Raw genomic sequence first — 24,613 nt, forward strand, 5'->3', positions numbered from 1 at the left:
TTTGCCAATGCCCTAGAAAGGACATAACACTTATCCAAGGTGTAAGAATACCTATCGCTGATTATACCATGTCAGTCTAAATCCAGTGTTCTGACAAATCAAGAAATAAACTTTCGAACATATAATCAAGATTATATTCCACTGTGCTGACAACACTATAATCATTAACAAATTCATATGTTCTGAACTTAAATAGAATTCATACATTATGTATATATAATCATGAAATATATCATGTGAACATTGCAACATTAAATGTTATTTCTAATCTTTATTAATAAGTAAATCTGATTATATTGAAATGAGTTATATTTAGGGCATAAAACCCAACAGAACTTCCCCCACCAATTTTGTAAGGAATGTCATTAAGGGTAATGGATTTTTAATATTTTTATTTTATTTTTTAATATTAAATATATAATGACAAATTTGTCCTTTAAAATATGTCTTACAAAATAACTACCATATAATATAGTTTAACTCAAAAGGGCAATTTAGTCAATTTAAGCATTTCGATTACGTTTCCTGATAAAGTAAACAAGATAAATCACAACTATTCTATTTTTAAAAAAATTTAGTAAACAACATATTACAAATATTGATTCCGATTATTTTTTATTTATCCCGTTACATTTCTCCATTAATTTATTCCGATTATGATTAGTGTATAGTAAACGTGCCATAAAAGTGAAATTTGACTACCACAATTAAAGTTGAAAGATGTGGATGAAATTAAAAATAAAATATAATATTTTTACATATTTTTATATTTTTGCTCTAATTGCAAAATGGTATAAACAAGTGCCTTTGATGACCAAGCAGAGTTTCTGACGTGGCATGATATTATTGGTAGAAAAGGCGTGGAATTGTTGGGAGGGAGGCCACACGGGAATAAGAAAGAAAAATGAACTCCCATCTGTGTATAAGAATACCAAGTCGGAGCAAATTCATTCTTATAATTCACGCTTTCACATTCCGATCTTCCACATCTTTCTTCTTAACACCGAGTCGACTCAGGCGAGTTCCTTACGCACTTTTTTATCTTTCTCAGTTTTGATTTTCTCTTTCTGCTTCCTTAATCTTGTAGATCTAGGCCATGCAATCTTGAATATGGGGATTTCGTTTAATAATAATTTTGGATCTGACTATCGGATCTGCTTTCCCCCTGTGCAATATTGTCATATTTTTTGGCTCTCTAAATTATGTCAATATTAATTCTCTGTGTTAACCATTTAATTTTTGAAGGGGCTAGTATGGAGTTTTACCTAGTTTATTGGATGGATTTGGGGAATTTTGTTTGAGGCCATTTTATAGGTTTTTTCCTGCTGCTGTATAAAATTCCTGATTTTCATGAGTTTATCTGTTCTTTTGGAAAATGATGGCATTAAATTGAAAACTTTACGTCCTCTCAAGGATCTAAGTGTTGATGATTGATACAATTTACTCTTTGCATATGCTAGATCTATATACCTCTGTATTCATCATTATCTACAGTTGATTGTTTTTAGTTTTGCCCTTAATTTTTTTTTTAATTTATTTGTTTATTTAAAATGAAGGCGAATTCTTCGATATTTGTCTATTAATTTCACGTGTAGCTGAGAAACTAGTAATGGGATTTGTATTAGAATCATTGTTGAACCTATACTAAGATCTAAATGTTTGTCACCAAAGATTTTCTCAGCTGGTTATGCTATTTGTATCCTTTAAATGGCATTGAAAGGAATAATTGGGATTATTCCGATTATTTGCTGGAGAAGTGGCGCTTGCAATCGCCTTAATATGCATTTAATATAGTCATGTTGCACTTTATTATTGAAAGTGATCATCTCAACAATGAGTGTCCATGGTTAGGTCTCATGGGGTTTCAGGTTTCCGTTCTTCATGGGGGGATAACAATTTGTTAAGAGTTTGCTAAATGGTGTGACCATTGGAAGTTATAACTGTTTGTTTGATTGTTTCAGAAAAAAGCAGAATGGTTTTGGGTGGAGGAGGAGCCCCTCAAAGAGGAAGTGCTGCAGCCACTGCAAGCATGCGCCGAAGGAGGACGACAAGCAGTGGGGCTTCTGGCGGTGCTGCTGGGACCATGCTCCAGTTTTACACAGATGATGCTCCTGGACTTAAGATCTCACCCAATGTCGTTCTCATTATGAGCATTGGTTTCATAGCCTTTGTTGCAATTCTTCATGTTATGGGCAAGCTCTACTTTGTTCGCAGAGAAACCTAGAAGAAGAATGTAACAACAGAGATCTAAGGGTTCATGTTCTGGATTTCATTTGAGTTAAAAAAAAAAAAATAGACCAGTTACTCATTACATTGCGATTACTTTTTCCTTTTTGTTAATTTGTTCATTTAGAATATGAAAGGTTGGAACAGTAGTGGCATTTTGTTTTCAAATGAAAGATAGATTTTGATCTTAGTATGGCTTAATTCGTATGCAAATTTAGTTTGTCAAACGTAGAATTTGGCCGCTCACATACAAAAGTTGGTTGAATACTTGAATTGTTATGGAAATTAAGGTTGAAAAACATTTGATGAAGCACAATAGAGCATGTGTCAATTTAATGATTTCATTGTAGTTTACGGCATACATGCATTGCCAATTGTAGGAATAGATGAACCAACTTTATTTGCTTCCATGATGCCTTATGTAGCCATTGGACTTTTCAAAAATGAAAAAGTTGATAATGTTTGGAACAATAGTATTATGATCAATTCAATTATTGCTGGAGTTTATTTTTTTGGTTGACTTTTCTTCCCCAAGATCCGAACCTTTTAGTTTGCATATTAAATTTGGGATAATAATTAACAATTGGAAAGAAATTCTCAATGCTAAAAAAACATGAGAGTGAGATTGACGTGTGTGGAAAGAATACAGTTTTTATATAAACCTCCCAGCTCCTTCCCACAATCCCGCGTACGCTGTTTATGATGGGCAACGGTTGCAACTTTGAGCGTAATAGAACATAACCAAAAACCATTGAGTATACCGTGAGTGTCCAACAATCGAAAGAATTACTCGATAGTTTCTCTCAGTCATATATCAGCCAAGAAAGATTTGACGTGAAGAGTTAGTTAAACAAACACATTCCACAACACCAAGAAAAATGATAAACAGAAGACTAAGCACTCGAACGAGCATCCAACCAACCCAAAGGACCGAACCCCACATTGATGCACCCCTTACTTCCAACTTATGTGACAATGGCACTCCTTCCTTGCCAAGAAAATTCACAAATTCCAGGCGGACCATAGGTAAAAGCTCAGATTGGTCGTTGAATTCTCCCAAGGAAGATCAACCAGAATCTCCATCACCCATTTGCAGCAGTTGCACTAGTCCACTAAGCTCTAAAACATCTTCTTCTAAGCTCAATACATTCTTCTCTCGACTCTCCACTGAGTCAGCAACTCCAAGAAACCAGGTTCTTTTTCAAGAATCTCCTATGATCTCAGAGTTTGAATTTGTGTTACTGGATAAGCTTTGTTATTACTCGTCATAGACAATTCAACACCTAATAATACTTTCTCTGGTTACTTGGTCAAGATCTTTCAAGATTGCCCAACCTTTTTCGCTTGGACACTGTTTTCTTTCTTTTTTAAAATATGAAAAAAAAAAACATTTGTTACCACGATTGGAGTATATCCAACTATTCTTTTTGTGAAGGGCCTTGTATTGTTTTCGTTTTATTTTTATGCATATGGTAATCGAAAATGCTGTAAATTTGACAACCCTCAGAGCTATTACGTTGATTCGGATAGTGGGAAGAATGGCCGTTTCAACGACCCAAATCCTCAAGACAAGTATCCACTAGGTCTCTTTCCCTTTTCCACTTTTAAATCATCCCAAAAAAAGAGTATAAATTAATATTAACATAATTGAAATAGTATCCGAGTCTAATTCCTTGACAATCCAACACATTTGTTTCAGCAATTGAAGAGAATTCAGTAGCTGAGGAGATTAGTAGTCAAGCTTGCAGTTTAGGGAACTTCGGAGTGTCCAATGGTGAAAGCCCGGATTATTTACAGCATAACTTGATGACTCGGCCGAAGCCTTACAGTACGTTCTTAGATGAAGTCAAGAAGCAGGAGCTTGAGGCTGAGGTAGAAGCATGGAAAAAAACTAAAGAAACCGAGCTTATTGACAAGTGAGAACTGAGAACACATTGTGTTTCATTCATGTATAAAAAGGGGTTTATCCTCCTCTATTATAAAAAGGGGATTCAACTTTCTTATCTAGCAATGCCTGGCAGGTTGGCCAGAAAAGAAGCTGCTATAAACGAATGGGAACACAAGAAGACTAGCAAGATTGTGGAAGAAATGAAGAAATTTGAGGTATGAAGCTGTTGTGAAGGTTCTGAGTTAATGATGTACATTTTTCTTTCATGTAAAAGTATTGCTCATGAGATCATTATAGGAAATAAAGAAGGGAAAAAAATGGGTTAGCTTATCAGTAATCGGAAAGATTAAAGACATGTTGGGAATAAAGATATAAAACACTCTACACAAGCCTTCATAGAACCCATTTCAAAAAAAATAAAAAAAAAAGTAAAAGAAGAAGAGCGTGAATATCTTATATTGTATCAGTAATTACCCACTTTTTTCAACCTTTACTGCTAAAGGTATTCGCTTATTTTATATAAAAGATACAAAAGAGTCTAAGCTTATGTAACTATACTTTTTGCTCATCTTCATTGTCTTCTTATTTCGCAGAGCAAGCTGGAGAAGAAGCGTGCTAAAGCATTACAGAAATTCCAAAAGAAAATGAACATAGCAAAGGCTGAGGCAAATAAAATGACAACAAAGGCAAGGAAAGAAACCATTGAGAAAATATCAGACATTTCAAAGATCTCTGACACAGCATTAGCCACGAAGAATTTAAAATGTGTCAGGCTACGGTTCTCTTAGTCCAAAAAAAAAACAATTATAACTTTTAGTAATTAGATAAATGAGATTTTTGGCATTAAATTCCAATGTGCATCAACGATTCTATTCAGCAATTATTAATCATAAGAATCCGTAGTATCTCCAAGCTTTTTGACGTTATGCTAGTCCTTGTAAGAGAGTTAGTGGTCATGTTGGTCATATATTTTTTTAGACATTTCAGACATGTATCGGTGGGTTCACTTAATTTTGACCGATTAATATTTTTCATATTTCCCTGAAAAATAAAAAAGGAAAAAACAACCAAGCCGAAGAAACAATTAAAGAAACATGGCTCTTTCTCAAGTTTGTTTTAGAAGTAAAAATTACATTGAACTTGAAGAATGATATACAACTGTGCAGGGATATTTAACTGTCTAAATGATATAATTCAAATGCAATGATTAATGACCGCACTACAAAACAGAAAGAATATTTACATGCCATTAGCAGTTTTGAGCTACTCTGCAACTAAAGCAGTGAATACTAGCAAATAAAAACGCATGCCGTGCGCCGTAAATATCCACATGGAAAAGTTACAAGTTAGTGTGCGTTCTCAGATACCCAATTGGACACCATACTCTCATCCACAGGTTTCGGGCCCCCACAAGATCTTGACACTGATTCAAAAAGCTTTTCAATTTCTGGTGCGCACCTAATGAAACCTCGGTTCCAAAAGTTGTACCTTGGATTCTGGAAGGAGAAAGGAGGGAAAAAAAAACACAATCAACGCAAGGACTTGCACAAAACAAAATTCTGCAACCATGGAAGAAGAGACTCACCTTAATAAGCTCAATAAATGTAATAAGAAGACCCCATGGATGAGGCCTGTTAACAATCAAACGTTCCAACAAGACTCTTGTAATTTGCTCCTGGATAATTTCCTGTAAATAGCACACTTTGATAAGCAATCGAATACTACTAATAAGTTAGCTGCAAAATTAAATGAGCAATAATGACATTAAAATGTTCACACCTGATTGGATTCGGCAAACAAGTAAAGAAGGATAAAAGAAAAGTAATGTGTATGAGTGTTTGGATAGCGGAGTTGGTTAGCCACCGCATTAAGGAATAGATAGCGTCCCTCAGTATCTAGGTCCACTATTAGAGCCTGGAATATATCTAAGGCAGCACCCACCAAGAATACAGCAAGTGGAACATTTTGGCTACTTTGGGAATGAGAAGTTCTAGCCTGAAGCTGCTGGATGGCCTGACAGGAACCCAAAAAGCAGGTATGGTGAACATTCATTGTTTAATAAGCAGAAGACAAATTAAATAGATCTTTGTAATCTCTTGTTTTTGGCAACTGAACAGTATCTTATTTACATATTGAACTAGAAACCACGCACAATGAAATGAGCATATTTTCAATTTTACAAGGCAACTGAAAATGTGTGAAATTTATTCCCGTGATGCATTCTGATGTGACAATAAGGGAGAAATTGGCATAGAAACAAGTACCTGCATGCCAACATAAAGCACAAGGGAGTTTATCAAGGGTACATTATAATTGGTGCCAGCCGCAGCAACTTCACTGGGTGGAAGAAGCAGCTTCTGTTTCAGATCAGTCAAAAATGAGGAGCCTTGCCTTGTCTGTTGAGAAAAATTAAATAGGCATTACATTGGGTAAAAGTTCAGGCAAATGGCAGATAAGACATAAAAGGAGAGACACATGGAGGGTACCATCTTTTTTAACTCAAATTAAATAAACAAATAACAAAAATGAAAAATGGAGGAAAAAATTGCAATAAAGAGAGGTACCCATGGCATAAACTACGGTAGGAATAATTTCTCTCACCAGAATAATGTAAAAAATAGAATGCAAAACAAAATACCTTGAGATACTCATCCACATCATTCTTCATTTGTTTTGCCTTTAGAGCTGCATCAACCTCCGAAAGAATGCGAGGAGATTGGCTGATTTCTGCAAGCAAATCAATCTGCAGACATAATAGAAAAGAAATACTCTTCTTAAGAATCTGCATCAGTAGATAAAAGAAAATTGTAAAAGTACATAAAACCACCACTACTACCACCACCTTCAAGTTAGGAGTAGATGGATCTGGCAGCCTCATATTGCGGGGAAATGCACTTAGAATAATATTTCTCATTTGAATGCAGCTTGGAGGAATAACATCACAGAAGGTAAAATGATAATCACACAAAAACTCGGGGAAATCATGAAGCAGCACTAACAACACCCTAAGTGTGCCTTTATACAGAAAATGAACCTGTACAACAGATTAAATTTAAATTATATTAACAAAGGTAGCCATATGACAAAGCATAATTAAAATGGTATATTAAGACAGACCGGAACTCCAAGCTCAGCATTTCTCAAGAATGGTTCCATAAATTGGAACAAGTCTACCAGCAATCGTTGAATATAGGGCCAACCCTTCTGACCATTCCCCGTCAGCATTTTTGGCATGAAACTCCTGTGGCTCACCAACTCGAGCCATGCAAAGCTGATAAAGCATTTCAATTAGACCAGAGAATACTTCTTTCTTTCTTTTTTCCCCTTTTAATGTAGTACGAAAGACCACAATATGAAAACAAAATAGGGACCTTCAAGAACAGGTTTTATACATAAAAACATACTATCCCAGATTCCCAGCCCCGGACTAAATTGGAGAGCAGGACTCATTCACAGATTAAACTTACAAAGAATACTGAAATAAAATGCGACCAAGTCCTCCTAAATACCAAAATTTGATGATCATGCTACATTCTAGATTTATTAATCTATATTACCCAACAACATTTAAACAAGAATCATGAAATAACCTGAATGCAGGAACTTTGAGAGGCTGCAAAGCATGAAATGCATTTGCAAATGCTGTCAAAATCTGCAGCAGAAAAAAGAAGGTTAAAATATAAAAAACAAAATGTAATCATTTGTAGTGCAAGTGATATCTGATAAGAGAACCATATAGACCTGAAAGTTTGCGCCATCTACAAGGGGGTCTATGGAGCCAAGATCCTGAAGCCAATTGATAAACAATCTAAAATATGGTCTTGGATTAAAAGATGATTTCTTCTCTTCAGCATCTTTTTGAATGAATCTGACAGTAACTGCTAGAATCTGCCAAGCATTATACATGTCAAACAACCAAAACATAATAAATTAGTCAATACTCTGAACTTAATAATCAATTTTTCTCACCTTAGACAAGAGAAATGGTTTATTGGTTCCCTGCTGCAAGAGAAAATTATTTATTTAGAATTCAGATCTTATTGCAAAAGAATTGAAAAAACACTGGAAATGTGCTTGCTGAGTGGGATGCCTACTAACCTTGAGAATTGAAAAGACGATTTTTGCATAAATATCAATTGCAAGAAATGACAAACTCTGCCCTTGAAGAGGTGCTTGCAATGTGCCTGAATTAATCACCTCAGAAGATAGGCAATGCGCAACAGAAAGTTCCTAAAACAGAAAAAAGATGAGGCCATGGCTCTTGTCAAATCATAACTAGCCTTTCCAAAGAAAGAGATCTCACTGTGAGGAGGCGGAAAAATCTCTCTGTCACGTCATCCCCTTTCAGCAGTCCATTTTGATGCAGCTGTAAAATGTAATGTGCACACGCTGCATCATTAGCACCAGGAAGTTCACAAATCCTGTACCACTCTGCAAACAGCCTCGAAACCTAACAAAAAGAAAAGCATTAGAGATGAGTTTCGTGAGCATAAATGCCGTACAACTCTTCTCATATTAATTTCCATGGGTATCGAGTTACTCTGCTCTACCAAGTCAGAAAAACAAATCCTAAATAGCTCCCTCCCCACCCCCTAACACTACCAGAAAGAGATAATGATAACATCAGAAGTATATATCTAATATATTTATAACAATAATAATAAAAAGAAAAAACAATTAAAAAATCATCTTCCCATAAAAGAGAGAAAAGGGAGTCAGCTAAGTAGAATTTCTCTATGGTTTGCATATTGCATATTCCCATACAACACTATCAACTTCAACCACCATTCCGAGTGTAAAAGTACATAGAAGAATATTTTATCCTCATTCTAGTGCTATTATCCATCTAAGAAAATAAAAAATCTAGTTATCATCAAAGGTGAATGTTACTTAATCAATAACATAAAATTATAAGGAATATACTTGGAAACTAAATGTCATGATACCTGCTCACGGAAACCAGCAGGATCTGGTTCAACAGACTCTACACTACTCAAGTCTTCCTTAACCATAGAGAGACCAGGAGCCTGTTAACAAAATACAAAGTTAAATAAAAGAATTGTTGAAATAGGTTACACACAAAAGAAAATATTTGACCAAGATGTCTTTACTGACTTTCTTGTCTCTAGATTGTCGAGCCTTGTCATCCTTCCCAACATTAACACCAGAAGAAACAGCCACATTTGCTGAAGGATTCTTGACCATCTCAACCAACTGTTGCAATGACTCGGGAGACCCAGGCTTTGAAGCAAGCTGTGTTTCAGAATGATAAGTAAATGAGTTTATACATCAATATGCAAGGACATTCACTCATGCAAGACTAAACAAGTACAAACCTTTGCTAATGCATCTACAAGATTATGAAGTTCCGAAATTACTGTAGATTCTTCTACTGCCAATATTTGAAGAAGTGAAATAGCAAACTCCGTTGCAGCCTCTGCATGTTTAATGCACTTAGTAATATTTTTAAATGCAAGAAATAAAAGGAAATCAAAACAAAATCTTCTACATACTATTCCTTCCTCCATCAATAAGTTTTGCCATATGCACATTATACTCTGCAAGGTTTAACAATTCACTACGGATAAGGCCAACAGTAATATCTTTGTTAAACTTTCGCTCCTCGTCTGAATAAATCACCTGCGCAAAGTTGAAAAGTATTTGATCAATACAACCAGAATGTCACACTTTATAACAACAGAAATGGATACCAGCTCATTAAACTAAAGAACTAGGCAAACTCCAGTCCTTTCACCAGCCCAGAAAGCTGAAGACTTCGCAAAAATGATTAAAATGAAATAGATCCATAAAACTTCTTGCCAACATAATATCTTCTGAGAGAGTCTACGTGGTAAACCCACAATATAAAACATGATTCAATGTTGAATGAGCATACCCAGCTAGTGAGCTCCTTGACAACTAGCTTGCACACATCCCGAATAGCAGTAAGGATCGTGAGAAGAGAACCAACATGAACATGGTTTGATGCATTTTCATATAAACCCTTGAAAACCTGTACCAAAATTTGAAACAATCTCAAGATATTGACATGTTGGGGCCAAACAAATGACATATCATCATCACTTGGGAATGAGTTAGCTAATTTCGTTAATCACTTGTATAGTTTTTAAAGTAGAAAGAAAGAAAAAAAATTGCAATAAGTACTACGAACCTTTTGAGCAACAGCTAAGGCAGCTTCATCACGGCTTACACATCTAAGTATGATCTCTGGAACTTCAGTAACAATTCCCTGTAAACATGTCCCCCAAAAAAAAGGATTTAAATAACACCCTAATGCAAAGTTGATAAATGTACAAAGTCAAACAAAAAGCATAATTACACATAAAATAATAATATAAAAAATTAATGATAAAAAGGATGCCATCACAGAATCAAAACATGATATCGAAAGATCATAACACATTGAATGGAACCTTCAAATTAACATTCTTTACCATATCTGATTAAAAAAATTAAATACCTGAATTTCTGCTTCTCTAGCTTCATTAGTTATCAAAGATTCAAGCTGAAACAATCAAAAAGGAAGTCAGCTACTATGTTATATAAAATCCTCCGTGGCAGAATAGAATCCATTTGCAAGAAAAACAGGTTCATTTTTGCACCAGGACCCAAGAATATTGAAATGCAATGGGTAAGGCCAGAATGTTACAAAAGATCATAACCTTTCTCACAGAAACGAAAATAAAAATTGAAAGTTGTGGCAAATTTGAGAACACAATCCCACATTTCAGAAGAAAAACAAGAAAAAAAAAATTCTTATGTCCAAAGACCAACATAAACATTGGCTTGAATGTGAAGCAAACTAAACAACCTTAGATAAGTAATGGGACCATAAAATAAAAAATAGATGGGGACAAAAAAGCATGCAGAACCTTTTGTGAAACAATCTGGTACTTATCCAACGCGTCCCTTGTACTAAGTGAAGGGTCTGATAAGCTACTTCCAAGACGCTCACCAGCAGCAGGTGAAGGCAATGGCTGCGAAGAAGTTCCAGATTCCTGGTAATAAATTTAAAGCTTGAAGTTTAATTTTCAGAACCATAAACAAGCTCATTTTCAACATCAATATGTGAGCATCCAACCTTAGCAGCATCAGTGTACTCCACTGAATGTAACTCAGGCAGAGAAGAAACAGTAGCAAATGAACCAACGACAGGATCACTTTCAGAACTATGTTGGGTAACAGCTTCAGCCACACCAACATGCAATGAGGAAGCACTGAAAATCCCAAAAAGGTAAGCAATTAATAAGTTGAAAAAGAAACAAATTCTGCTGAAATAAGAACAGAGTCAATCCTCAGTACAGCCTCCTGATCTTGTTTCGCGCACAAAGTCTAGTTTGTTCAAAAAAAAAATTGAAGATGGTGAATATTACAAACCTAAGATGCAGAGCTGAATTAGTAGAATCAATAGCCTCGTCCACTGGACGGGAGACAGAGTCAAAACCCAAGCTTCCAGATGCAGAAGAATATGCTGGACTAAGTTGTGTTGAAGCTGTACCATAAGCACCAGCTAGACCAGCATTTGCAGTTGAAGCAGAGGCACCAGCAGGCACAGCATGCGAACTCTGACTAGATTGATTTTGCAAAGGAAGCCGGACAAAGTCCTAAAAACAATAACAGAATACAAGATCTGAGTACATTAAAAACAATTTCCTATTAAAAGGAATGCACTAAGTACACCAATCGACAAGTGCTAACCTCATATACTCTCTGTTGAGAAAGCGACAAATGACCAGGTTTAGGACGAAGAGACTCTGGCACAACACCCATTGATCCTTGAGTGTACACGTTAGCATCAAAAAAGTTGGCGCCAACACCGTCTCTATGGTTCCTCCTCAATGAAAGTTGTTGATTTATTTCTCCATCAATGCTTTGTATGGCCTACACATGCAGGCACAATCAGCATAAAGACTACAAAGCCACCAGTGGGTGACATTCAAGTTATAAATAAAGAGTTATATGCTTCTTCATAAATCACCAATTACTCAGCCAAAATATATATATATATATAATAGAGAGACACAAATGGATGTTTTTGGTCATAGGCATAGCTTGATGCTATCACCTCCTCTTTAGGTCCTGAGTTCGGATCCCCTCCCCCAATATCAAAAAAAAACACAAAAAAGCATAGGCTTTTAATTTAAAGTGAAGTTCAGATACTGCTTCAACTCAGTGCAATGGTAATAAGTTGGTTTCAATGTAGAGCAGCAGGCACCTATACATGAGAAATGACAATGACAAGATTTGGGATGGATTTTATAGTTGAATGATAAAGATGCGCATCTATGATCACCAGCTTCACAAGTGAATCTCTAATGTCCAGAAAATAATGATCACCAGCATCTATCAGCATCATTTGTACACAAACGTAAGGAGCTAAACTGTCCTCACATTCTCTTCAACTTATTAAAATAAATCCTCTGTTGAGTTTTTTTTTCTTTTTTTGTCAAATCATTTTTCTTTAAGCAAGAGCTGAGCAAAATGTTCCCAAAGGCAAATCGTCCTATAGTATCACATATTGGAACAGAAAATTGTCTTTAGATATCTTATATGATATTACCTAAATTTATTTTATTTCCAATGTAATAGCAATAATAGTTCCCTAAGCTTGTGTTTAGTTGGAGGTAATGAATTGGATTAGAATGGAAAACGAAACAATTTTTATTCCATTCCTTTGTTTAGTTGCATTTTAAAGTATTGGAATATCATTTCAATGGAATGACTTTCCCATCATTTTGGTGGAATAACTATTCCATTTCGAAGTGGAAGGAAAGACCATTCTAATGCAAGATGAGAAAAAATTTAATAATTTTTTTATGAATTTTTTATGCGATTTAAATATGATTCCCTTCAATTCCTATTCCCACTCCTATTCCTATTCCTATTCCCACTCCTATTCCTATGTTTTCATTCCTTCCAACCAAACGCCACCTAAATGTCCAAATGGCACATGAATCTTCATCAAAAGTAAACAATTTGATACTCGGCTCTAAACTCTAAACTCATGCAAACAAATTAATATATTTGTTTAGCAAAACAAACCTTATCGGTTGCAGCCTGCTCAATGACTGCACAGCCAAGATCCAAATTGTCATTGGTAACAATTTGAACTGCTTGTTCCAGAAGTTCACTAGCAAGATTCAAACCCTGAAGTGAATTCCTCAGTTGACTCAGTATAGAAGTTCGCAAGGGTTCCTGCCCATCAAACAACAAACATATTACTAAACACACGATTAAGGAAGAAGTTGAGAAGAACAAACAAAGAAAGAACTTCTTGGTTAAAAAAATATACAAAAAGAAACAAGTATGTCCCCCACCTAGAAACAATAAACATTGAATTGGGGTAAAAAAAAACCAAATATCTAAAAAGAAACAAGTATTTTCCAAAATGCACAATAAGATTAAAAAAAACCTTGCACGTCACATGCGCTAGACTTCCTGCCAGACTTGCAACCATCAAGTGTGCTGCATTGAATATACGTGTTTCATCCGATTCCATGGCATAATCCTACAAATGCAATCAATTAATTATAGTGAAATATAAAACGTGGAAATCAGAAGGCTACCTAACTGAGAAACATATCTAAGATGATGTAGCTCCATTATTATACAGAAGATGGCATTAGGCTAAGCATCTCTAGAACCGTCAGACGTGAGAGAAAACTCATTTGAACAATGTTAAATTATAGCAAAAGAACTTGCCACAAACCAAAAAAAACATAGAATAAGCCAGTAAACAAAGATGAAACCATTCAACATTGAAGGTACCAAACTACAGAACAAGTCTGGGCTGTACCCATTTCTTAATTAATCATGTATGTCATCATATAAAGAAGAATGAACCAACCTTTAAAACAAGTTCCTTAGTTGTCTGGGTAGCTATAGAAACACTACGTTGAACAATACTAGGCACTATCTCTTTAATAGCTCTATCCATTGCAATCGGAACAACTCTACAAAATACAAGAGAGATTAGTGTTAACAACACCCAAGCAGTTTTACACCCAAAAGAAAGAGGGGGGGGGGGTGGTATTCGTAGCACCTCTGAAAATGCATGTGCAAGCCCAACGCACTAAGCTTCTGGTTGATGATGACATGAGTACCAATGTTAGGTACTGGTGTGGGAAGCTACAAACAGAAGAAAAAGAGACGTGAAAGTTCTCATCAATGATTCAATCTAATTGCTCTTCACATAATAAAGGAAAGTAAAAGAGAGGAAAGAAGGATACCTGACTAACAGAGAATGGTGACTGAGGAGTAGCTTGTAGCAGTCCTTGTGCAGATGGAAGCTGATCAGACAATCCTAAAGCTGCCAACTTATCATCCTCCATTAATGTACCAGACGAAAGATGTAGAGGAGCAGCATACTAGGCCAAAAATCAAATAATAAAACATTAGAATATCAAACCAAAGAGAACCCAGAAAAAGTTATTGCTGGCAAAACCAACCTGAGATAATAAATGAGGATGTCCTGCAGAATTAGATGAAGGAGCAACCTCAAGTGGTAGCTCAACTTGATTTAGTGGAGACATTAGGGTTGATTTAACTTCAGCAACCATTTGAGGTTGCGATGCTCCCACATCTTTATTAGAAAAATCAGGATTTCCTTCAACTTCTCTCTTGCGATCCTTCAGAAGGGCAGTTGGTGTTATCTCCTTCAAATCCACATTTAGGTTTTTGAATAGAACCTGAGACAAAAAATTAGCAAAGTTTGATTAAAACACACACACACACACACATATACATAGGATCAACCATTGGTCAGAGAAACTACAGCATAACTAGTACCTCAATGTCGAATTTCAGATTCATTTTCAAGTTTGGCATCGAATAAATTTCAGCAAGTAATCCAAGAATTCCCATAGTCCAGGGATTGGGAGGTTGATATGCTAGACTGACATTGCATGGTTCCAGGACCTGCAAGTGGCGGAACATTAGCCCTACATCACCTAACTCAGAACGGCAGGCATGATTAGTATAAAGTATATATTTATAGTTATATACCTTTGATGTGAATGGTATTACAGCAATCATCAAGCCCTTCTCATATGCCTGTGGAGACAATGAACATGAGCAAAATAACCAAAAAGAATAAAACAAAACAGGAGGAGAGTAATGAGGGCACACAGAAAGGAAAATAGCTGACAAAATTAGTACCTCTATAATCAAGGATTTGGGATCTATTTCCCGAGCCCGTAAAACTTGGTTTCTTCCAATTGTCAACTTTCCAAGCCAGCTTCCTAAATTTTTTAATAATGAACGCTCTTCTGAACTTGATTTTATTAGCTCTGACCCCAAAAGAACCTAAATTGCGCAAAAATGTTAAAGTCCAACGCATCAAATCAAATATTAAAACACAAAATGCTCAATATTAAACTTGTCAGACATAACCTTGCAGTTCTCATAAGTGGCCTGAATAATCTCTTTATTCAAGGCCTTTGCATTTACTTTGTCCAGGAATTTCAGGTACAAATCATGAAAATTTGGCTCAATACTTGCCCTGTAAAAATAGTTTCAGGAGATTTAATGAACTTTTGAACATAATATAATTGAAGTTCAACTGCTAGAATCAACTGATCACAAAAGTACCAGGGCTTTATTTCACATATCATAATATGTTTTATACTAAAACAATAATAAGACTCTTGGAAAAGAAAGATTCTTCTTCTATTGTTTTAAATGTGTAATCAGCTCACAAATTGAAGACCCTAACTAGTTTTTTGACTAACTGGTATGTTCGAAAAACTCCAAAAATTAATTACTTTGTGCTAAGTGATACCTAAATATATTTAACAGAGCACATGTATACATATACCATGTCTAAATAACATAATTTTTTTACAATGCATGGCATTTCAAAAAGTCTAACCTTTTCATAACCATGTATTGTGCAAACCATGGATAGTGCTGCTCTTTCAATATGTCAATGAATTCCTTTGATTTAGCTTCAAGATTAGCAGAAGAAATATTATTAATTATAAACGAGATCTTGTCCTGAACCTCTGATGCTGGAGCCTGTTAACAGAACATGGGAGTTTATTTCAGATCAAGAAAACATAAAGTAACAAAACAAAATAGACTCATATTTTCCTTTCTCCCAAGGCAGTTGATGGGTCTGCACATCTGCCATACAAAGGTATGCAATACATTTCTAACATTGAAATTTCAATTTCTTCAAAGAGCCAAAATTTATTGGAACATGTATATTTTTAACAAATTATATATTGAAGCTAAAATGCATTCAATGATAGAAGTTTCAATATAATTTTAAGGAAATGGATGCTGAAAAGCTATATTAGGTAAGTTCAAAAAGAATATCTGTGCAACAGAATATGACCCTACTATTATAATAAACTGTAATAAAATTAAATACCTCTATAGGAGTATCCCTTTTCTCTGCAGCAGCAACTAATGTTTCAATGTTCAGAGCTGACCCAAACCCTGTATGATACGATGTTTAAAAAGGCACCCACACTCAAAGAAGGAATACAAGAAATGACAAAAAAGAGGGGAAATTACTTGTGGAAGGAACTCCTCTTGTAGAACGAACAAATCCTTGGGTAGAAGAAAGCATTGCCGGAGAACTAGTTGCACTATGTAACTGCAGTTTTTCAGTAACATAACACTTAGGTTGGACATTAGATTACTACATGAAGACAAGAGCATGTACTAAATATTTTTGAATAATCAAAGCTTACTTTCTGAGCACTACTAGCTTCACCAATAGGAGCACCTGGTGTTTGCACGACAGAAGATAAAGGTGGTTTGTCATTGGATGAAGCCACAGGGATCTTATGACGCTCATCAAAAGAGCTATCATGTCTCTGTTGAAGCTGCAGAGAAGAAGAGAGTTGCTGCCCAGAGTGCATGGTACCAGGGACATTCAACTGTAACTAACCAAAATTGTGTTAGGCAATCATTCCATCTAATGTTTTCTAAAATGTGTTTTTAAATTTCCATTTCAACAAACAGTAGCAATAGAACTGAAGTGTGGTTGTACTGCAAAACATAAATTAAAAAAATGATGCATTGACTGGCATGCTAGCTTAAAATAAGATGCGTCAAAAGGAATCTGTCTATAATGCCACAAGAGTGTTATCTATATTATGATTATATATTCATACCAATATTGACTAGACACGCCTTATAATAATTAATACTAAAGTAATAGTGATAGTGAAATATGTGGAGCACAAACAGCTAGTAGCATGAGCTTGGTGATGGAAACCTAAAAAAATTAGTGCATGAAGCATATTTTCTCACGTTCAAACCATGTCAGTAAACAGAAAGTCATTATGCTACAATGAAGTAATGCACACTTGAGAAGAAAAGCATAGTATCTAATGGAAGAGAAAAAAAAAAGATGGCAACCATGGCTTTCGTCCTCTCTCTACCCATTTAGCCAAATTATATTGCATCACACAAGACAAGAAATAGGAATCACGACTTACATCCATATGTCCTGATGCCACTTGATATGGGCCATGGTGATGAGCAGAAGAAGCCTGGTTGCCCCCTTCAGAGTCTGAATGACCTGATGAAATCCTAGCTAGAGCTTGTTCAATGAAAGTAACTAGCTCTAAATGAGTACTACGTAGATGGGAAATTTGTAATATATGGTTGCAGTATTGCGGCCACTCTATAAGGCGATCCACAAACTGCTCCAAAGCCTTGGTACCAAACACAAACATCTGCATGTCAAGAGAGGGAAAAGAGCATAAGCAAAAATAAAATACCAAGTGAATGAAAGAAATTCAATAATAGATACAAACTTTTGAATCAGCAGGTTTGCGCAATGCATCCAGAACACCGCGTAGAGCAATCCCAAGTGGAAGATGAGTTACAAGTTGATGCTTGATAACAGAACCTAGGATATACACCAACACCAGAGTATACAAAATTTAAATCAATTCAAAGACATCGTTGGCATAAATCAATGAAATTAAAATATGATTGGCTTCATCGGAGTAAACCACAATAAGGGTATGCACATAATGTATATCGATATGAAAGACAAAGAACCAATGAAAACGAAATGCAATCAGCTTGAGTGCATAATTCAGATACGTTAATTTAATTGACTTTATAAGATCATGCTCTAGAGATCAAATGTAAAGATAAGAGTAATTCAGATATGTTAATCTAACAGTCAATTATTTAGGAAGTATTAATGCTACATCTTTTCTTCAAAGAAAATTGATGATTGAATGCAATGCATCATTACAAAAGCATTTGAATAACTAACTAAATAAGATCATGCTCTAGAGATCAAATGTAAAGATAAAGTAAGTAAAATGCCAAACTGATCCATTATTGCTATTTCAGCCACTAAAAAACAATGCTATCTATCAGCACAGGAAGAAATTACTATCTATAAGCATCAACCTTATACTTTAAAATCAAAATGAATGACAAGAAAGTCATTTACCATAAACACCAGGAAAATTATATGAAATCCATAAAAATGCTACAAACTCACCAAAAAGAATGGCTGCAATCTTCAATTGCTTTTCGGGATACTTTGGAAAGAACATGTACTCCTCAAACAGATTTGCAATCATGCACTCAAAAATTAAGTTCTTCCTGTAAGTTCGTGCAACAATGTCATCTATTACTTCTCAAGATATATACATGAACATTAGTAAGTGATATCAACATATCAGGACATCTATAAACAAAAAGATTCTCTAACAAATGGTCACAATCAAAACATAAAACATGTGCCAAACAGGAAAAATATCTGGCATCATATTTTCTTGAAGTTTTTGTTGTTTACATCAATGCCGCACAACTTGGAATCAATGTAAAATTGAAAGATAAGTGATGATTCCTCCTCAAGAACAAGCAAAAACATTCATAATTAAAAGGTTTGCAATATGAAGAACGCAAACAACATAATTATTTATATGTCTGCCCAAGGCACAATAAAACACCCATCACATGGTCACAATACTTTAACATCAAAGATGAAATAAAATAATCATAATGTTATGATTTCAAAAGCTTATAAACAACAAAAGTCAATTTTTGATAATATCAAAAGTTTTAACTAGTATGGAATTAATTCAATCGGTTCAAAAACTGTACCTATTTACAGATGATTCTTTGAAGCGGGCCAACATCTGCACCATTTCAGCAATGGTCAAATTACCAGAAAACATCTGATGGAAGTAAGAGTTGGCTTCAGCTTCAATGTCATCTGCATATCCATCAGTTGATGAATCAGCAGTTCCACCATTTTGAAGTCTTGGATTAGAGTCAACAATTGATACATCCAACCTTTCCAATTCCTCAGAAAGTTGGCTAGAAGTAATCAATCCAGTATGAGATTTAAGGGCCTATTGTCAAAAATCAAAAACAAAGAAATTACATAATTACAGTGAAGAATAAAGTAGTACAAAAAAGTTGTATCCCAATTGCAGTACCTTCAAAAAGGTACTAGTAGCATCCGCATAAAGATTGGAGATGGCACCAGAATGTTGGAAAGGTCGGGTGGAAAAATCATGTGATCCACCAAATTGGATCTCCTTTAAGAACTTGAGGCACTCCTACAAAGTTTAAGTACAATTAGCTCATGATACACAATACTTTTTTATACATATAAAAGAACAAAACCAAATCATTATTTCCTCATTTAGTGCGCAAAGAGTAACCCAGATAACAGCCAATCAAATCTTACCTCAAAGAAAATATCTTTATACGTATTCAAATTACCACTCAGCCAATTTTCAAGGTCTACAAGCTCCTTTTTAGAAGCAAGGGCAGCCAACTTGATACTAAATGAAGAAGGAGTCATATCTAGCACAGGTGACAATATCTGCAAGCCAAAATATATGCACCAACATATATGAAGGAGAAAAACCATAAAAATCAGCATACTGACGAAACAACATTTAAAAAAAAAAAAATTAACTAGGATCCTCCTAACCATACAATAACAATATTTTTATTCATTTTTGGGGGAAAGGGGTGGACATCAAGAGGTAGTTTACTGTAAACTTACCTTCAGCTCTTGGCAAAGGTCCAGTATTTTTGTAATAATGTCTAAATCACATTTGTGAGCATCTGCAAATCCCCGCAACACCAATTTGGAATTTACATGCCAAAGATGAAGAATTATGCTACTAGCCATGGAGTTCTTCACTATGGTAGGAAATACAATCGCAGACACTTCATGTTGCAGCAGATTATATGCAGTCTGCAATTAATTGGAACTTATAAAGCAATTGATAATATCAAATTAATGTAATATTGTAAAATTAACTGTTGAGAGCAAAGGCATATATGAAGGTGCCAGTACGTTTATTTGTGCAATCCCAAGAAGCAAGACTTCAGGACAGTGTTGAAGAGGATAATCAAGCATTGATCGAGCAGTAGAAGCATGACCCCTCTCGGATAATTGACACAATACGTCCAAAAGGTCAAGGCACAACCATGCATGATTTGCATGTCCAACTTGAATATTAGGCCCAAAATTCTCCTGAAATGATAGCAGTAGTTCCTTACAATTGTCAAACGGAGATTATACAAGGGAAGTATGCTATATATAGGATCTTACCAGCTGTCTCTGAGAATGGGAAAAGCTAAAAACTTCGGGTGGTGCTGATACAGCATATTTAAGAAACGATAACTGACCCTCAGTATTCTTCCAAACACACCCGCAAATCGCATGGAGTGGGAAAGGCTCCTGCACATCTCAATTCATAAATTTAGAACCAGTATATATTTCTCACTTTTTTGTACTAAAGATCCGCATGACATGCAACTTTAATCACATACCTGGGACACGCGCTTATATACAGACATAAAGAAGGATAACGCCTCCTGATTATGAATATAGAATCCCTCATGATCCAAATTTTCAATAACATGTATCCAGTTGGTACTAGGTGCCTGTGTTCAGCATGCAAACGTAAGACATGTGTATGTCTTCTCACCACTGCCCCAAGGTTTAAGAAATATAATCAGCACAAGAAAACATGTAAAACTTACGAGTTGCTTAATAGTATCAATAAGGACATCGATATTCCAACTATTCAATGAAGGCATTTCAGACAACGTGTTGCAACCAAGAGCCATGCCAAATGTTGAAAATGAGTTCTGGCTGTCCTCAAGACCAGCATGGGAGCAGGTTATAGTTCCAAGTATCTTAGAAATAGTGATTTCATTGAGCGGTAAGAAAAGGGATAAAATCTCCTTGCACTGGGAAGCATCAACTGTGCATCCATAACCTAGCTCCTTCATAATATCTCCCAAACTCATTTCCTTCTCCATTTCAGCCAAAATCACATCAAAATCATTATCTTCACCCTCGTGCAACAAATCCATATTCCTGTTTAAAAAAAGCAAGAGCTACTAAGGACATGATATTACTTATATTTAAGTGACAAAAGGAAGAAATAGAAATCATAAAAGTAGTCTTATAACCCAAAAAAAAAAAACTCAAGTACTTAGACAAACAAAGTATTAACAGTACTTCAAGAAATTGGCCTCTCGCTGTTCATCTGAAACAGAAGGAGTCAGAACAAATTGTGAGACGTCTTTCGGCTGCACCAAAGATAACATCTGTATAAACGAATCTACATGCTTGGAGAGACCCTCAGACTGCTGGAGGAACATAATGATATTCAAAATTTGCTCAGAAGAATTAAGTGCGACAGGATTTGCACATAACTCTTCAATCTGAGCCATACAAAAGTTCTTGCCTATAAAACGAAAATATAGTTAAATACTTAACAAATGATTCAAACAAACAAATGGGCTTAATAACTGAAACTCACCACATATCCTGGTGTCAGAGTTTTCAGAATCAGACAAAGCAAGACCAATGCAAATCTTTTCTGACGCGGATAGGTGCAATGCATTTGAGAAATTCTCAAGTATTGCTTCACTGATCTCTGAATTTCTTAGTGACTCACAAAACACCGTACTAAAATTAGGTCTATCCAGAAGACATTTGAAAATTGCAGCCACAACTATTTCCAAGGTCGCATTCTTCGCGTCTGTCCTGTATCTGTTCAGATGATCCAGGCACGTTTGGAGCAGCAAAATCCTTCCCTCGGTTTCATATTCAACGAACTGCAGATAACCATACATTAATTCATGTCGACATAATAAATCTTTTACTCAAATTTATAAGACTGCCCTTATTTAAAGAACCACAAATATGAAATAAAATTAGACCATAAGATGCCAATGCCTGGTAGAATGAATCTTATTCGTCATTAACAAGAGGAGCGTAAAATAAATTAATTAAAAGAGAAATACCCCAAGAAAATGACATTTAGAAATGATAAATTCGCAGCGAACACAACAATGGATAATATATATATATTTAAATATAGAGAAAGTGGAAGTGAGATTAGTGGTACCTGAGAGAGGTCCTGAATAACAGAGTCTGCATTTGCTTCGGTGAGGCTTTGCAGGACAAACCGAATCTGATTGGCAGTAGTTGACGAGAATTTCAGCATTGCAACGACAAAGCTATAGTCTAGGGTTTTCAAACAGGAGAGGGGAAAAAAAAAAGACTGCAAAAGCGAGAGGGTGTGAGATTCTGCGGATGGCGAGATTAGACAACAATGGTGAATTTGGGGGAAAGATCGGTGAAGAGGAAGAGAGGGGGTACTTAGATTCAGAGATTTTGGAGACTCGACGAGGTGAGAATCGGGAGAGTGAGACTCGGCTTCGAAATGCCAGTGCCTATTATACTCAAACTTTTGCCATTGGATTACCTGCGGGTTACCTTATTAGACAGGTGTCACTCTTATAATGGGATCAATAGAGAAGCTTCAAAATAAAATAATCTATATAATATCTTTATCTATTTTATTTTATATAAAATGCGGATATATAACATAATTCTTAGTTTATTAGAAATTATTGGGTGAATTTTTATTTATATATAATAAAATAAATCCCAAAAATACGATTGAGAATGGAACTCAAATTTACGATGGAGGAAGGATTTATAAGTTTATATAACAGAATTCTTAGTTTATGAGAAATTTGGTGAATTTTTATTTATATATAATAAAATAAAAATAAAATAAATCCCAAAAATACGATTGAGAATGGAACCCAAATTTACGATGGAGGAATGATTTATAAGTTTTAGACGATTTAGATGGAACGATCGCCGTCACTGTGGGACCGGACTTATGTTTGCCCTAATATTACCTTCACTTGGTGTCTGCACTTGTCTTCTTTTTCATCTCACTTTGTAGATCGCCGGCCACCCGCATCGGCTGTCCCTGTCGTCTCTCCACTTCTCTTCTCGCACCTCGCCATCTCCGACTCCCTTGCCCAGCTTCAGCGCCCTTAATAAGGTGGGACTCAATCTAAGTAAAATTTAGGGAAATTAGTGTTATCTAAACTTGGATATTCAATTCAAACCCAAAAGAAATTTAAGGAAATTTTGTTTAAGCTGATTCATTCCGTTTGTCGTTTTGGCTTGTGCTCTGCTTAGGTTTTTCTCAAGGCGTGGAAAGGGAATTTGTTGTTGAAAGAGTTGAACTTTCGTTATGAAGTAATGGCTCACAGGTTCCTTCGAGATGTTGAGGCCGATGCTTGGGAACGATCCGATTTCCCCATAATCTGCGAGTTTCGTGATTGTCCTTGCTGGAGCAGAATAGATTTCTTTAAGATGATTTAGATTTATGCCAATATCTGTTTTATCTTTTATATAGTTATGTAATTTTTACTAATGTTGTTGGTTACATAATTCTTGAAATGTTTTATCTTTTATATAGTTATGTAATTTTTACTAATGTTGTTGGTTACATAATTCTTGAAATGCAGACAAAAGCAAATTATGACAAGGAGTGCAAGATTTGTACATGACCATTCACAGTTTTTAGATAGAGACCGGGTCGGGATGGAAGATGTAAGAAATCGGAGATTTGCCAAACTTGCAGTAAAGTGAAAAATGTTTGTCAAGTTTGCCTTTTGGATTTGGAGTATGGTTTACTAGTTCAAGTTTGAGATACTGCAGTTTCTATTAATTCTAATGAGGCCCTACCCAAGAGTGATGTAAATAGAGAGTTTTTTGCTTAAGAGCACGATCGCAAGGTTTGTTTAAATTTACTTTTATTTGATTGCAGTAAACAACAATATTGAAACTAAGAAAGAAATATGTAGTAATTTGCACACTTGATATCTATTTTCTTTTTTCTTCGTTTTACTTTTTAATAATGGTTTTACTAAGCACTATATTATTCTAGAAGATTTGACTCCTGAGGAGATCATCTGGATTGTTCCTATTTATTTATGTTTTGATGAGAGGATTAAGCTGATTAATGCAATCTCTTTATTTGATTGCAGTAAACAACAATGTTGAAACTAAGAAAGAAATATGTAGTAATTTGCACACTTATGATATCCATTTTCTTTTTTCTTCTTTTTACTTTTTAATCATGGTTTTCCTAAGCACTATATTATTCCAGAAGATTTGACTCCTGAGGAGATCATATGGATTGTTCC

General features: G+C 35.3%; 3 protein-coding genes across 4 annotated transcripts; 2 read left to right on the forward strand and 1 right to left on the reverse strand.

The window, feature by feature from the left end:
• Nucleotides 1-858: 858 nt before the first annotated feature.
• On the forward strand, nucleotides 859-2,416 carry LOC115716045 (protein transport protein Sec61 subunit beta). Its single transcript, XM_030644741.2, has 2 exons — nucleotides 859-1,017; nucleotides 1,962-2,416. The coding sequence occupies exon 2, from the start codon at nucleotides 1,973-1,975 to the stop codon at nucleotides 2,222-2,224; it is 252 nt and encodes an 83-aa protein (XP_030500601.1). The 5' UTR covers nucleotides 859-1,017; nucleotides 1,962-1,972; the 3' UTR covers nucleotides 2,225-2,416.
• Nucleotides 2,417-2,418: 2 nt separating this feature from the next.
• On the forward strand, nucleotides 2,419-5,440 carry LOC115716044 (uncharacterized). Its single transcript, XM_030644740.2, has 5 exons — nucleotides 2,419-3,419; nucleotides 3,734-3,809; nucleotides 3,926-4,142; nucleotides 4,248-4,329; nucleotides 4,708-5,440. Exons 1-5 carry the CDS (start codon nucleotides 3,105-3,107, stop codon nucleotides 4,900-4,902), a joined length of 885 nt encoding a protein of 294 aa, XP_030500600.1. The 5' UTR covers nucleotides 2,419-3,104; the 3' UTR covers nucleotides 4,903-5,440.
• LOC115716043 (uncharacterized) lies at nucleotides 5,199-22,848 on the reverse strand. 2 transcript variants are annotated; one of them, XM_061115667.1, is made up of 51 exons: nucleotides 22,507-22,848; nucleotides 21,916-22,213; nucleotides 21,612-21,840; nucleotides 21,128-21,467; nucleotides 20,915-21,028; nucleotides 20,694-20,822; nucleotides 20,436-20,615; nucleotides 20,139-20,333; nucleotides 19,815-19,952; nucleotides 19,561-19,683; nucleotides 19,223-19,473; nucleotides 18,615-18,718; nucleotides 17,908-18,002; nucleotides 17,587-17,826; nucleotides 16,834-17,028; nucleotides 16,655-16,736; nucleotides 16,509-16,576; nucleotides 16,005-16,150; nucleotides 15,527-15,635; nucleotides 15,293-15,439; nucleotides 15,140-15,187; nucleotides 14,924-15,052; nucleotides 14,584-14,823; nucleotides 14,365-14,502; nucleotides 14,178-14,263; nucleotides 13,983-14,088; nucleotides 13,548-13,643; nucleotides 13,178-13,330; nucleotides 11,834-12,016; nucleotides 11,513-11,739; nucleotides 11,217-11,352; nucleotides 11,008-11,133; nucleotides 10,596-10,640; nucleotides 10,287-10,364; nucleotides 10,011-10,127; nucleotides 9,628-9,754; nucleotides 9,451-9,551; nucleotides 9,230-9,367; nucleotides 9,061-9,141; nucleotides 8,418-8,564; nucleotides 8,213-8,344; nucleotides 8,084-8,116; nucleotides 7,856-8,002; nucleotides 7,705-7,766; nucleotides 7,232-7,385; nucleotides 6,954-7,148; nucleotides 6,753-6,857; nucleotides 6,379-6,510; nucleotides 5,894-6,127; nucleotides 5,700-5,801; nucleotides 5,199-5,610 (listed from the first exon to the last, which is right to left on the reverse strand). In XM_061115667.1, the coding sequence occupies exons 1-51, from the start codon at nucleotides 22,603-22,605 to the stop codon at nucleotides 5,461-5,463; spliced, it is 7,230 nt and encodes a 2,409-aa protein (XP_060971650.1). In that variant the 5' UTR covers nucleotides 22,606-22,848; the 3' UTR covers nucleotides 5,199-5,460. The 2 variants fall into 2 exon arrangements, with proteins under 2 accessions (XP_060971650.1, XP_060971651.1); XM_061115668.1 differs by having other exon boundaries at nucleotides 6,957-7,148; nucleotides 16,834-17,022; nucleotides 22,507-22,847.
• Nucleotides 22,849-24,613: the final 1,765 nt, after the last annotated feature.

The sequence above is a fragment of the Cannabis sativa genome, chromosome 5 (assembly GCF_029168945.1).
Source record: "Cannabis sativa cultivar Pink pepper isolate KNU-18-1 chromosome 5, ASM2916894v1, whole genome shotgun sequence".
NCBI classification, from domain to species: Eukaryota; Viridiplantae; Streptophyta; class Magnoliopsida; order Rosales; family Cannabaceae; genus Cannabis; species Cannabis sativa.

Excerpts from the sequence above, each read along its gene's own strand:
- LOC115716045 (XM_030644741.2), top strand. The coding sequence starts at position 1,973 with ATGGTTTTGGGTGGAGGAGGAGCCCCTCAAAGAGGAAGTGCTGCAGCC.
- LOC115716044 (XM_030644740.2), top strand. The coding sequence starts at position 3,105 with ATGATAAACAGAAGACTAAGCACTCGAACGAGCATCCAACCAACCCAA. Across the intron at positions 3,810-3,925 it reads TCAAGACAAGTATCCACTAG|CAATTGAAGAGAATTCAGTA; the intron begins GTCTCTTTCCCT and ends CATTTGTTTCAG. Across the intron at positions 4,143-4,247 it reads GAAACCGAGCTTATTGACAA|GTTGGCCAGAAAAGAAGCTG; the intron begins GTGAGAACTGAG and ends AATGCCTGGCAG.
- LOC115716043 (XM_061115667.1), bottom strand. The coding sequence starts at position 22,605 with ATGCTGAAATTCTCGTCAACTACTGCCAATCAGATTCGGTTTGTCCTG. Across the intron at positions 8,117-8,212 it reads TCGTCTTTTCAATTCTCAAG|CAGGGAACCAATAAACCATT; the intron begins GTTAGTAGGCAT and ends TTTCTCTTGCAG. Across the intron at positions 6,128-6,378 it reads TGCTTTATGTTGGCATGCAG|GCCATCCAGCAGCTTCAGGC; the intron begins GTACTTGTTTCT and ends GGTTCCTGTCAG.